The 16496-nt window shown below is 45.9% G+C and overlaps 1 protein-coding gene across 6 annotated transcripts in view; it reads left to right on the forward strand.

The window, feature by feature from the left end:
- Positions 1-16496, forward strand: part of STK33 (serine/threonine kinase 33) — a 1615433-nt gene that overhangs the window by 500629 nt on the left and 1098308 nt on the right. For all 6 annotated transcript variants that reach the window (XM_069623713.1, XM_069623715.1, XM_069623714.1 and 3 more), the window contains one exon: positions 15304-15442. In XM_069623713.1, the coding sequence (XP_069479814.1) occupies positions 15304-15442 (139 nt within the window). The remainder of the gene's footprint in view (positions 1-15303; positions 15443-16496) is intronic.

Raw genomic sequence — 16496 nt, forward strand, 5'->3', positions numbered from 1 at the left:
CCTCTGCGGCTCTTCTCTTGGTCCTACTGCCACTTTACGTGCTACCAAATCTGAAGATGGCTGCCAGAGGAGGGGCTTAGGTAGAGGGCAGTCATTGGCTGGGGGCAGAATGACCCAGAGACCAGGGATTTGTTATTACTAGAAAGACAGTTTGGAAACGAAACTGAAACTGATTTTTTCTTTATCGAGGATTCCCAGCCTTTCGACAGGGAATATTCACGAGCATGTGAATCCATGCCAGACCCATGCTGGAGAACAACAGTTACAGCTAAGTAACTTGTTCCATAGCCAGCTTCTAAGATTACTTAATCTACTTGCGTTACACCATCTGTACAGTTATTGAATGGTTTGCATTTTCTGCAGTGCTTCACACACGTGCAATCTTCTTTTTGCATATGAAAGGTTACTCGATTCTTAACTTCGTCATCAGTTTCTGTAAGATCCATGCATTCTCTTCAATCAGTATTCTCAGGGCATCATGCTAGTCTTTCGTGATGTCACCAGCTCCTCTTTTTGCTCCTTTTCATATTCCTTCAGGGAGTTCCTCCCTCAGATTATCGTCTCTTCAGGGGTACATTTGATAGGGCTTTCTCAGAGGATACCTTCTTTCAATTATTTGCTGTGGTATGGTCACAACTGCTGGTGTTAAGCATGGCACAATCTCAGGCTTCCAACATATAGGAGGTAATGGGGTGGGATTTCCTGCATAGGCATGTACCTACTCCTCTACATAACCTTTACTTTTTTATATTGCCACTTAACCTTTTTTCATTTTCTTTTTCTTGTTCCCAGAAGAATTAGCACAACTGTTGTAAATACAGTGGATACACATGCATAAAGATGTGTAGCTATGTCACCAGCACAGGGCTTTATTACTCTGAGGCATCTTTGTCCACATTTTAGTCCGAGTGATATTGTGCCTAAATCTCTATTTTTAGTCCAGCCCGGGTGATAATGCCTCGTTCAGGACTGCGGATCCAGTTATATGGACCTCTACACATCCTTTAGTGATATAGTGTCCCTCTGTTTCTTGACTGATATACTGCTGCTCTCCCTAATAATGTGCTTAATACCAGAGATCAGTCTCTAAATGCAGGGCCTGAATTCAAACCTGTGGGCTCATCGTTCTCTTGCTTCCAAGACGAAAATGTTGCACGCAAGCTATCCTCCGAGCCCCCCCCCCTCCCTCCAGAGTGTATAAAGTGTGCTTGTTCTAAAGAATATAGGGCCCCTCTCTCGAAGTCCCAGTATGTCCTTTAGGAAGGAAGGGGCTTCTGCTCCTAATTTTCCCTTGCAGGTCTTGGTGAACAGCCTGATCAGTCCTTCAAGGTTCTTCTCCCTGGGATCATCATTGAGTTCATATACACAGAATATCCCTGCCCATATGTGGTATGCTAGAACATTGTTTAACATCAGAGAGAAAGCTCTCTTTATAATGTAAAATCAATACGCATGCTCTCCATCTTGAGATGTGAAGGAGATCTAGCCACAAGGGACTGGTTATTCCATCCGCTACCCGATGTACATCCAGTAGAGTGGAAGAAATGGGATTCAACAGGCTTTACAAAGGCGTGGTATTTGACCCACAGCTGTATTGCAGACCCCTGCTTTAAAACCACTCAGGAAATTATTAGGGATTTCTGACAAAACCCTGGTTGAAACCTATTATGCATCCTTGTGTGCTAACTTTCTAATATTAACAGCGCACCGGGAAACCATTGCATCAACCGTTCTGCATATTGAAACCCTACCAAGCAATGAGCAAGCAAGACCTGGTGAGACTGGCACATCGTTTGCCAACCAAAGCACGAAGTACATAAAACACAAACAAAAAAGTTAGCAAACTTGCAAAGCAAAGGTTACAAACAACTGCAGTCTGTGTGGTTAGGCACGGAAGCTGTAAGACATTAGTGTAGCCACAGAATACAGTGACTCCCTGCAAACGCACTAGGGATTCCAAGATGGCAGTGACCATACAAGCCACATTTAAAGATGCAGAATGAAAAGGTGGAGGAAATCCCTCATTTAGCCAATGCCAAATGAGGCAAATCGAATTGAAGATCTGTTGAGAGAAACGCACAAACTATGAGAAAATGCAAAGCCCTGAACCAAATCTCTGGTGGCCACGGTCAAACTCACAGGCTGAGAAAAGTTTGAAAACCCCAGAGAAACTATAAAAAAGGGGGAGAAGGATAGGTGGGTGGATGGAAGGGAGCAGACACCCTTTTAGTCTGCCTCTGGATACAAGGGGCAACTGCTTCCTGGGGTAAATGTAGTATTACACCTTTTATCAAGCCTACAACTGCTCTCTGGAAAGGACTACACAAGAGAACTGACCCACTGGAGGGTAGGTTGCTGGAAGGAAGGAAAACCTGGCAAGAGGTCCCTGAACCAAGCAGAAAAAAGCTAAGGGTGAAGGATGTCTCAAAGCGAAGAGACCCTTGCCAGGAGGGTGACAGCATGGTTGACTGAAAAGGACCTTAAATGGATCCATGGTCTGGGAGAGACCTCAAGTTAATGCTGAGAAACCCAAGGTTTGGGAGAGATCTTGAGTGAATGCTGCGGAACCCAGTCCTGACGGGAGTGTTTCAGGAAACCAATTGCAAGTTGGAGAATCCAGAGGATGAGGTAAAGCCTGTGAAAAAGTACCTGAGAAGCCTAACGCTCTGGGAGAGTTCTTGGAAAGCACAGTGAAAGCAGAAATACTGATAAGTTCAAACTTTTTTAAAACCTTTATTTTTGTCATTTTAATCAATAACAAACCACAGTACAAAACTGCACCACGTGATACTCGATCCCCTCTCCCCCCCACAGTCTGAACATGGACTTCTCCGCCAAGCATGTATTAATATTACATTTTGTATACAGCAATTGTACAGCAAAGAGGGAATCAAAACCCAGAGTCTGTGATTTGGGGATAATTTAGCAGAGTTCAGGCCGATGTCACCAACAGGTGACTGACGTAGGGTCCCCATATGTCCGGTTGTCTTGCATGTAAGGATCAAGTTTTGATGAAATTTGATTCCATGTCGTGGCAATACGCTATGTCTTGCAACCATAATTGTGTTGTAGGGGCCGACCTTTCCCCCAAGCTATGGCAATGCGTCGATGTGCCAGTACTAGTAATAGGCCTGCTAATCTTCTCATCGAGGGTTGCAGGTTTCTAGTGCACCCTAACAGTGCCACTTTAGGTCTTTGTTCGAGTTGTTCTCCTATTATTGCTGAGGTTTTGTCTAGCACCTCCGTCCAGAATCGACGAATTGTCAGGCATTCCCATGGCAGGTGTAGGAAACCTGCCGGAGTTTCACCACACCTCTCGCAAGCTGCTGTAATGGTCGGTCGTTGTCTGTGCAGTCTGGCTGGTGTGTGGTACACCTGGTGAACAAAGTTAAAATGAATCGGTTTATATCTCGAGTTTAGGGACACCTTTTGCGTCTGCCATAGTATGTATGACCAGTCTTCATCTTCTATTGTGTCTCCTAGTGCTCTTTCCCACCTCAGTTTTGGAGTGGACAGTTGGTTTGTGGTGATTGGCAGTGGGTCTTTGTAAATACTGGATACCAGCCTTCCTTCTCCTTGTGTTTGAATCACTCTGTGTAAGAGTTGCCATGTGGTTGGTTGAGCTGGGAACAAACGGAAGAAAGATTTAACCCCTTAACTGCCATGGTCCCACCCTCCCCACACACTGCCAAGGCCTTTTTTGGTGATTTCGGTATGACGCCATTCAGTGCCTTGTAACTTTTTTGTTACATGAGATATTTTGGCCACATTTGGCCCCTTTGTTTCCCACATGTAGACACTCGTAATGGCACCCAGGAATCCTAGTTTGCTGTAAAGGGTGAGAGAAAATAACCAAAAAGGGAGAACATTTGGGGTTTTTTCAAAAAATGCCAATAAAATGATGCGCAAAGAAGCCTGTGGTTTTTTACTTGTAAGAGCGAGGAGCAAATGGTTTGCTGTGCTGAATTCCCAATTTTTCTGGCTTTCAAGAACAGGTTGAATTTCTTTTTTTTTAATATTATTATAAACCGTTTTGTGAGAGGTGATTTTTGGCCTTTTTTTGCAATAGGGCATGCATGGACGGAATGGAAGAAAAGGGTAAGAAAGCTGAATGGGAGGACAGAAAAGCATACATTTCGGAAAAGTAGACACAATTCCAAGTTTAGGAAGGGGTGATTGGCGCATGTCGGGCAATAACTATGTAGGGAAAAATTCCATAGTTTGGGGAAGTAGCATCAAAATGACAGAACAAAAAGGTATGTGGTGCACATGGTTGTCCTGGTACGGCAATGGCGTCTATGAATTCTGAGAAACACAGTGCTCTGCTACATTCCCCCAACTCTTGCAGTTAGGAAATCACACATTTTTTGTAATGTTTCACAAAACGAGCAATACCACAAGCCAAAAAACGTAGCCATGGTACAAAGGAGTTTTATGGTTACGACCTGAACAAATGTAGTTAGCATGTGTAAATAAGGAAAACTAATGTGGTTAGGAAGGCCAAGCATACATTTTTTTTTAAAGAGCACAGGCAGACGTTTTGAAGGGTAGGTGACTTGTGCAGGTTACAAAAGTGTATAGGGCCTAAAGCAGCGACTAACTGTAGGTCACATTTGGGAAATGAAAGGGTTGTGCGACAAAGAGCAGCAGCAAATGGGTCAAAACGTTATGAAAACCACGCAAACGCAACACATGTAGTACCTTCCTGCTTTCTCATAGGTGTCCCGACAAAAACGGTACCTCCCATGTTTGGGTGCACCTACCTGGGCGCAAAGGAGAAAGCCGAAAACACTGATAACCGGAAGTCTTTCGGCACAGCTTATTTTCAGGAATTCTCAAAATTTAAGAGAGAATCACATGCACCTGCTTTTAGTCATTGGTGTGCTGTGGGACCCTTCATATGGGTTCCTGATGAAAGGGGAGTCCATCTTCTGCCCTTCCCAGTCAGGAAGGATGTCAAGGTACTGGGTACCAGTCCCCAGTAATAGTCAGGCTTTTCTCTAGCAGATTGCTTCAAATGTTCAACAGACATGGTTAGGGAGAGGGTGTGTACCGTCCTTGGAATCCCTTGTCTTCACCCTAGTTGACAGGGACTTTGGACAGCCTTTACCCCAGCAAGACTCCAGTGAAGTCGTCTTCAACATGGTTCTTGCAGATGCTTCCCCAAAGGGGGATGAAAGATGAGGCAGGGGAGCTCACCCCATTATGTAGTCATTTTGCCACTGCAGATTGTTAGATTGCCAGCCTTCTTTAAGGGACCAATCCTTGCTGTTGTAACAAGGGCTATTCCTTGTTATGTTGGCTCCCAGAGCTGGACATTATGCGCTGTCACAGGACGAAATTGGAGGCTTGTCAAATCCAAGATGATGGCCCCTTCCTCATTATTGAAGTTCTCTCTCTGCTACTGTGAGGAATCTGAGGGCATCCTCGCTTTTTTGCTCAATGTATCCACCTCCTGCGTGGCCAGGGAAAGGCTGTTGCTATCGGATCCTGACCCTAGGGGTGGATATGGGAGGGAGGATCACCTGGTTAGAGGAGACTTTGCGAGTGGGGATGCGGCACCTTTAGGTGAGACATGGTATCCCCATTCCACTTTCACAATGAGTCCACTGTCCCCCAAGCCTTTATAGGCTATTGTCAATCCCTTTCCCAATGTATCTCCTTAAACATTTCCCAGTAGACACCAGTTTGGTACTGGGACGAGGAAGAGACCAACTAGAGCAACACAACTTCTCTTTATTGACGCATAAACATACAAACACAAGTTATATTCTGGGACAAGGAGGAGGCCAGTAAGAGTAATGTAGGACTCCGGATTCAGCAATGAGTGGTCTCGTCCTTTTTGGACCTATCAACCTGACAGGAGCTTTAAAAGCAGCAAGTACAGCGAAAATTGAGTCCCCTGTGGAAGCCGGTCTACGTACTGCTGGACAAGAGCAGATCTCTCTTGGAAGGCGGTGTGGCAAGTGGAACATTCGAGAACCCCTGGAAGATTCAGTGTGTATGCAGTGGAAAGCGAGGCTGAAGGAAGCTGGAGGTCGGTGGCGGACTGCGGAAAGGGTACTGGCGTGACCAGGCAAAGCTGCAATACGAGGCCCAAGCTACGAGAGAAGCATCGGTGGAGTGAGCAAAGCCACAGAGAGCCGCTGGGGAGACAGAGTGTAGCGCCGCACGAGAGAAAGAGAGCTTGTGGTGGCTGGAGGCCTCTCTGGAATGCTGTAAACTCCGACCAGTGAGTCAACCTTGGAAGGGGGACACCAGGACATCGGGTGAGCATGAAAAGCCATTAATGAATGACGATTTGAATGAAAGCAAGAACTTTTTGAATACTGATCCAAATGAAAATGAAAGTAAGCACTTTTTGAATACTGATCTGAATGAAAATGAAAGTAAGCACTTTTTGAATACTGATCTGATTGAACGCAAGTTTGTGGAACTTCCTGATAAAAGGAACTGTGTAATTTGAGAAAACAAACATTGGTAAACACGCATTGGCAAGAGCCATGAGAATATAAGGAACTGTGTAATTTGAGAGACCAAGCATTGGCAAGAGCCTAAGAGTTTAAGGAACTGTGTATCTTGAGTGAACAAGCATAGAGTATGTGAAAATGCAAGAAGCGAATGGTGTCAAAACAAGCAATGATAAAGCATCATGAGGATGTGAAATGAAAATGAATCAATCACCACTGTAAGACTGAAGCAGTGGCAATGTGCCTGTTAAGAAGAAGCAAGTAAGGTGCGTCGTTTGCGTGACCTGTAATTGGTGGACTGTGTTATTCGATAACTGCGTCTAGGTCGAGTGCACCCATCTATGGAAAAGTAATTGAAAGGACCCACAAAGAAGCTTGTGTTTGAATAGCAAGGACATCTTGTGTGATCTGAAATTAAGGAGCTGAACTATATGAAATTGGTGAAAGGTAACCAAATCAGAAAAGCTGGGAAGTATCCCAAGGAATTGTGTTGTTTTGGATAGTTGAAAGACTTTAATTCTTGGGGAAGGGAACCTGTGTGCATTGTGAACTATTTTTAACTTTGGGGAAGGGACCCCTTTTATAAACCAAAAGCTGGAAGAAGCTCTGAACCTTTATTTGAAAACTAATTATTTTGATGCTGATATCCCTTAGCATTGTATACAGTTAGATGTGAGGGCAAGTATAGGTTTTGGACACATACATTTGCTTTGGGCCATCCTTAGTTTCCTTTAGATAGGGAAATCCCACCTTAGCATAGGGCAAGTTAGGCCTTTTTACACCCTGCCATTTGAGCTAATAAAAGTTGATATCCCAAACTGTATTCAGTTGTAGTATTTGTCTACTCTATGATGCCTTCACACTGCACCGTTATTCTCCAACCCTGTCTATCTTAGATAAAAATGACTCCACTAATTATCTTCCTGGTGTGACTTCGCCAATCTGTTCCAGAGAACCCTTTGAACCTCCCTGCTCTCATCCCACCCATTGGGAAGGTATTTCATGTTCCCATGGAAAAAGTGTCACAGTACAAATGGATCTGTCCTCCAGGTCTAGTGGAAATAATAAAGTATATGAAATTGGGTTTTGGCAATGTTACCCTCATTTCATCATCTGCCACTGTATTAAATCTGATATAGCTTTATATTTAATCAAAACTATGCCACCAGACAAATAATGCTAAGCAGTTAAAGTTAGTTATTTTGAACATGGGTGCAAGCACTATTCAAGGCAGTCCATGGCTTTTAGAATGAGTTCGGCTCCAGCTAGCCGTTTAGGACAGCTTGTCTCATTCTGTGCTGTCATGTTGCCAGATCAAATTACAACTGCTAGTGTGTCAGTAAACAGGGCCCAAAAATGTACATGCAGGAATCAATTTGAAAGTGAGGTCTGTTTATCAGAGCCAACTTTCTGAGCGAGAAAACCACCATTGTTTTTATAGCAAAAATCAAGAGCTCAGAATTGCGCACTCTCACAGATGGCATTCTGTAATTCTCCAGCATTGGATCTTTCATGGATTCACATGCTTAGAATATTCCCCGTCGTCAGACTGGGAACCCTCGGTACACATATATAGTCGTTTCCTATAGGAAAAACCTTACGACACTTGTGTGTCCTATCCACATCTATGTCCTCTCTGGGGCCGTTCACGCATGCCCCGTAGGACGTAGCGGTATAAAAGCCCCGCCCCCGCGGGTCCCGTCAGATTTCAACCGTCTCCAAAGATAGTGGGATCTCCTCACGTAGTCTCTACTGCTAGATTTTTCGAATTGTCGAACTCCTTTGAGTTTGTTAATTTCTTAGGAATGTCGGGAAAACCTCTTTTTCGCCCGTGTGCCACGTGCGGATTGAAGAAGGTTTACGAGGGGGATGGCCATTTAGACTGTATTTATTGCCTCCACCCTCACCACTCGGCAGACCAGTGCGAAATATGTAAAGGTTTCTCCCAGAAAACCTTGAAGGATCGAAATCGACGGCTGGTATCCTGGTTAAATGACGGTGCGGGAGCGTACCCTCAGTCAGAAGTGGGCTCTGTGCGCAGCGTGGCCTCTGCGAAAACATCAGGAGCCCCTCGACGCCCAACTTCGTCGTAACCTCCGGCTAAGAAGTCACGACCTGTGGAAAAGGACGTTCCACGAAGTCACTCTTCTAAGGACTCTTCTAAAGACTCTGCAAGAAAGACATTGTCGTCAACTTCGTCGAAGAAAGGTAAGGAAAGGCCTAAATCCTCCTCGGGCGATCAACACAGATCAGCCACGAGTAGAGAGTTGGATAAACGCAGGGAGAGCGCTGTGAAGGCGGGACCGCCCAAACCACCTGCAGGCCCAACGTCGACGACGACGAACCAGTCGGTGTCCTCACTGCCTCTGACGCAGTCCATTTCACCGGTCATCAACCCAGCGACGACCTCGGCGACGATGTCCTTGTCGACGGAAGTTCTGGCCTGGAGACCAGAAGTATTCGATATGGGGCTGCCTGACACATTGCTACAGGAACAGGCAGCGTCAATTGCCTCGAAAGAAGACGACGGCTTCAGAATTGTGAGCCCGGAGGACCTCGGGCTACGAGCCAGGTTTCCATCAGGAGAAACCTGCTCTCAGGTTTTTACTCAACCTCCAAGCTCTCAGGCGACCCTGTCCATGGAGGTACTGTCCTCCTTGCACTCGCTGCTGAAATCGCTGGACGAAAGGCTACCACCTATACCGTCGACACCCCCCGTCGACGAGCCCGGCCCTTCACACCGCCCGACTGGGGTTCCAACTATTCCAGCAGTCCAGGAGGAAGGTGAGCTTTCGGACTCCCTATCTGACCACGGGTCAGCGTCAGATATATCCCTCTCACCATCTAGGGATCCATCCTGGGTGTCGGATGTGGAAATGGAAACACCGAAGAGTCCCACTTACCCGTCACCACCGGACGATATAGGTGCCTTTCATTCCATGATGGAAAAAGCGTGCAAGGAGTTTGGCCTGGTCCAACAGGAGGAGAAAAAGGATTGTTTTCTTTTTGACCATATGGGCAAGAGTAGACGCTCAATATTCTCAATACCCATTTTAGACCATGTCTGGAAAGAAGGTGTTCAAACCATGCGTCACCCATTTTCTGAGCCTGCTGTCAAAGGCCGCATTGAAAAGAAATTTAAGGTACCAGACTCTACACCGAAGTGTCTTTCGGCTCAGCCTACACCGGACTCGGTGGTGTCGTCGGTGGCGACGAGAAAAGCAAAGGCCCAACATAAATGCTCTACCCCTCCAGATAATGAGGCGAGGCGCCAAGACGTGTTTGGTAAGAAGGTTCTTTCTGTGGGGGCCTCAACGGTGAAAGCAGCTAACTCCCTGGCGATTGTGGCCAGATATGACAGGGAGATGTGGCACCGACTGGCACCTATTCTGGACCACCTTCCGGAAGAACATAGAAGAACGGCTATGTCCCTGGTTCGAGAAGGCGAAGAAGCATCTAATCATGCTATTAACATAGCGGTGGACCTGGCATATTCGGGTTTTAAACAAATAAATAACGGAGTTGTTCTAAGACGCCAGACTTGGCTTAAGTGCACCAACTTCAGACCCGAAGTACAGTATAAAGTTTTGGACATGCCCTTCGAGGGTGATCTTCTTTTCGGAGAAAAGGTGGACGAGGCCTTGAAGGGCATGAAGGAGGACTCAGATACAGCACGCTCGTTGGGTTCTCTCCAGAGTGGTAAGCCCTTTCGTTCTTTTCGTCCCTTTAGAGGAGCATCTGGAAACTCAAGATTCTCAGCAACCAGGGATAGATCTTTTGGTAGATCAGCGTATCCTTCTCAAGGATATAGACGCGCCTCTCAGACCTCAAGCCGGCGCAGAAACTTCCAGTCTTCCAAGAGACGACCAACTTATTAGTCGTCGACGAGCAAACAGAAAGACCAACAATGACGGGAAGCGTACTGTTCTGGGAGGGAGAGTGTCAAGCTGCATCGAGGAATGGGAGACCATCACAACAGATCAGTGGGTTTTGGACACTGTGAGGTACGGACATTCCCTACTGTTCAAATGCAAACCTCCAAAATGTCCACCAATACACCTATCCCAGCCACATCTAAACATCTTGCGGCAGGAAGTAACACTCATGTTACAGAAAGGCGCCATCGAATTAGTCCCTGCATCGCAGAAAGGCCTAGGGGTATACTCAGTGTTTTGTGGTAAAGAAACCAAACGGAAAATGGCGCCCTATTCTCGATCTGCGAGACCTCAACAAGACACTACAGAGTCAAAAATTCAAAATGCTTACACTGCAGGAGGTGATCAGATCCGTCCAAAGGGACGATTTTTTGGCGTCACTGGATCTACAGGACGCGTACTTCCACATTCCGGTGTGTCAAAAACACAGGAGGTTTCTGAGGTTCATGGTAGGTCAGACACACTACCAATTTGCAGTGCTCCCATTTGGTCTAAAGTCCTCCCCAAGAACGTTTACAAAATGTTTGGCACCTGTGGCAGCCTGGCTGCGAAAGGGAGGGCATCATGTATACCTGTACCTCGACGACTGGCTTGTGAGGGGATCCTCCCCAGCGTCGACCAACGACAGCGTATGTGCCACCTTACAGCTTCTGCAACGACTGGGGTTCGCAGTGAACTTCGAAAAGTCTTCTCTAAAGCCCTCAAGGAGCTTGAAATTCTTGGGAGCTCAATTCGAAACCCACTCGGGAATAGTGAAACCGTCCCTAGACAGGACACTGAAGATCGAACAACTGACGAGTCGACTTCGCCTACAGAGCACGTCTTCCGTGAGAAAATATGTGGCAATCCTGGGTTCCATGGCTTCATGCATCCACCTAGTAGCAAACTGCCGATTGTTCATGAGGCCTCTACAGGAGTTCCTGTCGGACAGATGGAAGCAGGCCACGGGCCGGTGGTCAGACAGGATAACCGTCGACGACGAGGGTGTCATCAGATCCCTCCAATGGTGGAAAATCTTTCACAACCTGGACAGAGGGGTTCCTCTACAAGAGCCGGAATTTCAGAACACCATCATCACGGACGCCTCCCTGACAGGTTGGGGAGCACACATGAACGATCATCAAACCCAGGGCAGATGGTCTTCGACCGAATCGCACCTACACATCAACGTGCTGGAACTGAGGGCAGTGAGATGGGCCTTGAAATCATTCCTTCCACATATCAAAGGATCAAAAGTAAGAGTGCTGACAGACAACACGACAGCCATGTTCTACTTGATAAAGCAAGGCGGCACCAGATCCAGGACTCTTTCGGCGGAAGCTCAAAAGATCTGGCACTGGGCGTTGAAACACAACATATCCTTAGTGGCTTACCATCTCCCGGGTGTGAAGAATGTGCAAGCGGATTCCCTGAGCAGGACAATGACTCAAATACACGAGTGGGAGCTGGACACCGGTCAGCTACAAATAATCTTCGAAAGGTGGGGGACCCCATCAATCGACCTCTTCGCAATGAAAGAAAACAAGAAATGCGAACAGTTCGCAAGCAGATGGCCTCAAAAAGGATCCCTGGGGGAAGCGCTCTCGTTTCCTTGGACGGACAAATTCCTGTACGCTCTCCCTCCGCTCCCCCTTATACGGAGGACAATACAGGGGATTCGCAGGTACAAATGCCGGGTCATCCTAGTGGCACCGTATTGGCCGAGACAACCATGGTTTTCCGACCTCCTACATCTGTCGTTGGAACAGCCTATAACTCTCCAGAAAGTGCCGAACCTACTGTCCAGGGACAAGGGAACGGTGTGGCACCACAATCCGGACAGCCTCAACTTAACAGCATGGCTCCTGACTTTTCAGAGTTCGGCAGCTTGAAAGTCTCGTCGGATTGCCGGAGAATTCTGCAGGCGGATAGGGCCCCTTCGACTAACAAATCATACATATGCAAATGGCGAAGGTTCTGTACGTGGTGTCAAACACAGCACGAAATTCAGCCTTTAGAAGTAACCCCTGAGCAAATTCTTCCGTATCTTCTTCACCTAGCTGAGAGTGGGCTGTCATCATCGTCCATCAAAGTGCACTTGGCGGCCATTTCAAGGTTTACGAGGAGGAGGCAGTCTTCACCATTATTCAGTGACAGACTGGTGAAACATTTCATGAGGGGTCTCTTTAGAACTTTCCCCCCTACGAAGCGGTTCCCACCGTCGTGGAGTTTAAATGTGGTGTTGGCTGCCTTAATTAAGCCTCCATTTGAGCCAATGTCCTCTTCATCCATGCAGTTCCTATCTTGGAAACTGGCTTTCTTAATTGCCATTACATCGGCTAGAAGAATGTCGGAATTACAGGCATTGGTCATAGATCCTCCATATATGAGATTCTTTAAGGACAAAGTAATTTTATCAACTAACCCTACTTTCATCCCGAAAGTACCGACAGTCTATCACAAGCACTCGACCCTGGTCCTTCCTACTTTCTTTGCGTCCCCGTCGTCGGCGGCGGAAAAAGCCCTTCATACTCTGGACGTCAAAAGGGCGTTAAAATTTTACCTGCAAAGGACGCAAGATATCCGAACTACCAGACAGTTGTTCATTGCCTACGGTCCGTCGGCGAGAGGAAGGGCAATCTCCAAGCAAGGCCTGGCTCGTTGGGTCTCTTCGGCAATTACTTTTAGTCACTCCAAGGCTGGGAGACCCCTACAAGGACGCCCTAGAGCCCATTCCACGAGATCGACAGCCTCCTCCGCGGCTCTATGGGCAGGAATTCCTCTGACAGACATCTGCCAGACGGCGGCATGGTCTGTCCCACACACGTTTACACGCCATTACTGCCTGGAAAGGCAGCACGCGGATGAGGTACAGATGGGAAGGGCAGTCCTGCGCCATCTGTTTCAATGAGGTAAGCCAAAAACGGTTAAGCTTTATCTTTTGCCTTGCCTATTCTGGTTCGATAGTGTGCCTGTTTTGAGCAATATGTATTATGAATATGTATATATCGGAAAATATGTTGCTGCCTACGTGCCTATATATATATTAGGTTTTGGGGTGTTTTTTTTGTGGTGTATGTTACATTGCATTCTCACCTCCTTCTTTTAGGATACTGCTATACAATCTATTCTAAGCATGTGAATCCATGAAAGATCCAATGCTGGAGAAGGGAGTAGTTTCTTACCTGTAACTCCATTTCTCCAGCGTTGGTATCTTTCATGGATTCACATGCGCCCACCAGCCTCCCCGGAATGCAATGTGCAAGATATGTGCATAAGCAGGTTCCCCTTTCTACTTTGGAGGGGCCGAAATCTGACGGGACCCGCGGGGGCGGGGCTTTTATACCGCTACGTCCTACGGGGCATGCGTGAACGGCCCCAGAGAGGACGTAGATGTGGATAGGACACACAAGTGTCGGAAGTTTTTTCCTATAGGAAACGACTATATGTGTGTACCGAGGGTTCCCAGTCTGACGACGGGGAATATTCTAAGCATGTGAATCCATGAAAGATACCAACGCTGGAGAAATGGAGTTACAGGTAAGAAACTACTCCCTTATGACACTAAGACCAAAGTCACCTTCTTCCCGGCACAAAATACTCTACCTTATCACTCATTGCCAGCATCTCCCCGAACCTCCCACACTACTGAAAAGTGACCTGAAGCTGCAAAATGTGACCACTTTAAAAACCAACTCTGCAAGGATCAACCTGTTACACCAGAGATTCACTCTTTCCTCACCTGCCGCTGCACTACAATTCATGCCTCCAGTCTGAAAGTCAGTACTCTAGACTACTGCTTGGACCTCCATGTTTACTCATTTAAACCACTCTCTCTACAAAATTCTTAACTTTGCCACTTGCATTCTCTATAATATTCCCCGGTTATCACCCGCATCTCTCAACCACTTCTATGCTGATTGTCTTTAAATGTGTTAATACCTTCGCCCCCACCCTCACCTGCTGGCTGTTTCTATCTCGCTCCACCCTGTTCTTCACAAACCTTCTCTTTAGCTTCTTGTCAGCCTCTTTGTCCTGCGCCCACCATGTGCTTGCTCTTACTCTTTCTTGCTCCCCACCCTTGGCTAGTGGTCGAAGGGGGCGGGAGAGGTTGGGAGCGTTGCTCCTCTACTTTTTTTAGTTACATTTTACTGTTTCTATACTTTTAATTTGAAAAGAAACCGTTCCAGAATGGTTTTGTTTTAAAATCCAAGAGTAGGAAGCAGTTGAAACTTGCACTTCAGTGCACTGCGCTGAACATGCCCTTATAAAGCAGGCGCATTTGTTTAGGGGTTTGTATGGCATGTAAGTGTGGGCGTGGCAGTGGGGTTTGTTGGGAGCGGGGCAGGCCAGCAGGCAACATAGTTCCACTACTTCTTTTCATACACCAGGTCCACTGCCCTTGGCACTCCCTGCCCCCTGTTATCAAAACAACACTATTCAAATCGACCCTTAAATTCAATCTCTTACATCTTGAAGTGGCTCCCACACTTTCCAGTCACATTCCTGCCCTCCCAACCAACTTCCAGACGTTCAATTTACCTGTGACATCCTATCTGTTCCTTTGGTTGGCTTGTTTTCCTCGTTCATGTTCTGCCATTTATCTACCATCATCTGGTTTGTTATTAATTGTTCAAAATGTGTTTGTCAAACAACTGCTTGTGGTACTTCCATGGCTGCTGTACGTATTTCGTGTTGAAATACCATCTCCATATTACATATGACTACTAATAACATAGTCTGTTTTTTAAATGCACAGAACACAGTATACATTTTCTGATTGAGATGCTTATTAAACGAATTGATACATGTTCAAAAACACATTCAATTGAGGGATTACTTTGTCATTTTTCTGTATACCATGGCTTTGTTTCCAATTCAAAGAAAATGTACATTTCCACATTATATTTTAACTTCAGCGGATGTACCTTGTTATGGAGCTGTGTGAAGGTGGAGAATTGAAGGAAATTCTTCAGCGAAAGAAGCATTTTTCAGAATCTGAGACTAGATACATTATTCACAGTCTTGCTTCAGCAATAGCATATCTTCACAGAAAGGGTAAGTTCCAACTTCCAGATTCCTTTCTGTGCTTTTTGTAAAATATATTCGTGTCACTGAAATATACTATTGAACTTTTTATACATTTTAATCCACTAATGATTCGTGTAGATTCAAATTTAGCATATTTGCCATATCTAGCAGCATGTTGGGGAAATAGTATAGGGAGCTCAGACATGAGTCCCGTTTCCCTGGCAGCCAGTGAGAGGGGAAGATGATGGCGTCCTGTAGCAAGCGGGCCCAGCGAGGACAGGCAAGTGATGCTTGGGGGCGTGAGGGATATTCTGGATCTGTGGGGGTAACTGTTTAAGCCAAATGCCAAAAATAAGATAGATGTACGTGGGAGAGGCACCGTTATCCAGGATGAAATGTAGGCTTGCAGCCAGATTCAGCCTATGCTCCCGACCACTTTATTGGCTGTCTCCTCACCACATGTGATAAGATTTGTATAATGCTCTTTATTTCGTTTATCTTTTAATGTATAAAGATAAGCAATTGGAGGGCATCCGAGCACATTTGATGATCGACTGAAGGGGCAGAACAGTAGCACGACAGAAAATGAATATGTTTTTATATATTTTATTAGCTGATGCCGTCGTTTTTTAATACATGGGAAGTTACGATCGTATGGGCACAGCTTTTTACCTTTTTAATGAAAAGTCAAAATGTTTGAGAGGTGGCGGCGATGTGGAAATTTTGCAAACCTTTCCAAACCAAAAATGTTCACTATTGCTCTATACGACGCTCACCCACGCACTGAAAGATCAGCCACATTTTTCTTTCCTTGGAATTTTGTGATCTCTTAAATAAAGGCGCTCATAACATGTTTTTAGTTTACTTTTTGTTGTATATCCAAGCCCAAACATATATCCAATAAGCATAAAGATTGGTCTGTGTGTGAATATTTGTGAAATAAGCTTTAGAATCAACAGACAGTCCCAACATTTGAATGCTGCATGTTTCCAATATAAAATGTTCCCAAGAAGAGGAATATCTGCTCTCAGCGTTGTTGAAAATATTTTGCCTCAGTGGCAATCATATCTGGAGGACAAGT

Source organism: Ambystoma mexicanum, chromosome 11, assembly GCF_040938575.1.
Source record: "Ambystoma mexicanum isolate Mex_15411 chromosome 11, UKY_AmexF1_1, whole genome shotgun sequence".
NCBI classification, from domain to species: Eukaryota; Metazoa; Chordata; class Amphibia; order Caudata; family Ambystomatidae; genus Ambystoma; species Ambystoma mexicanum.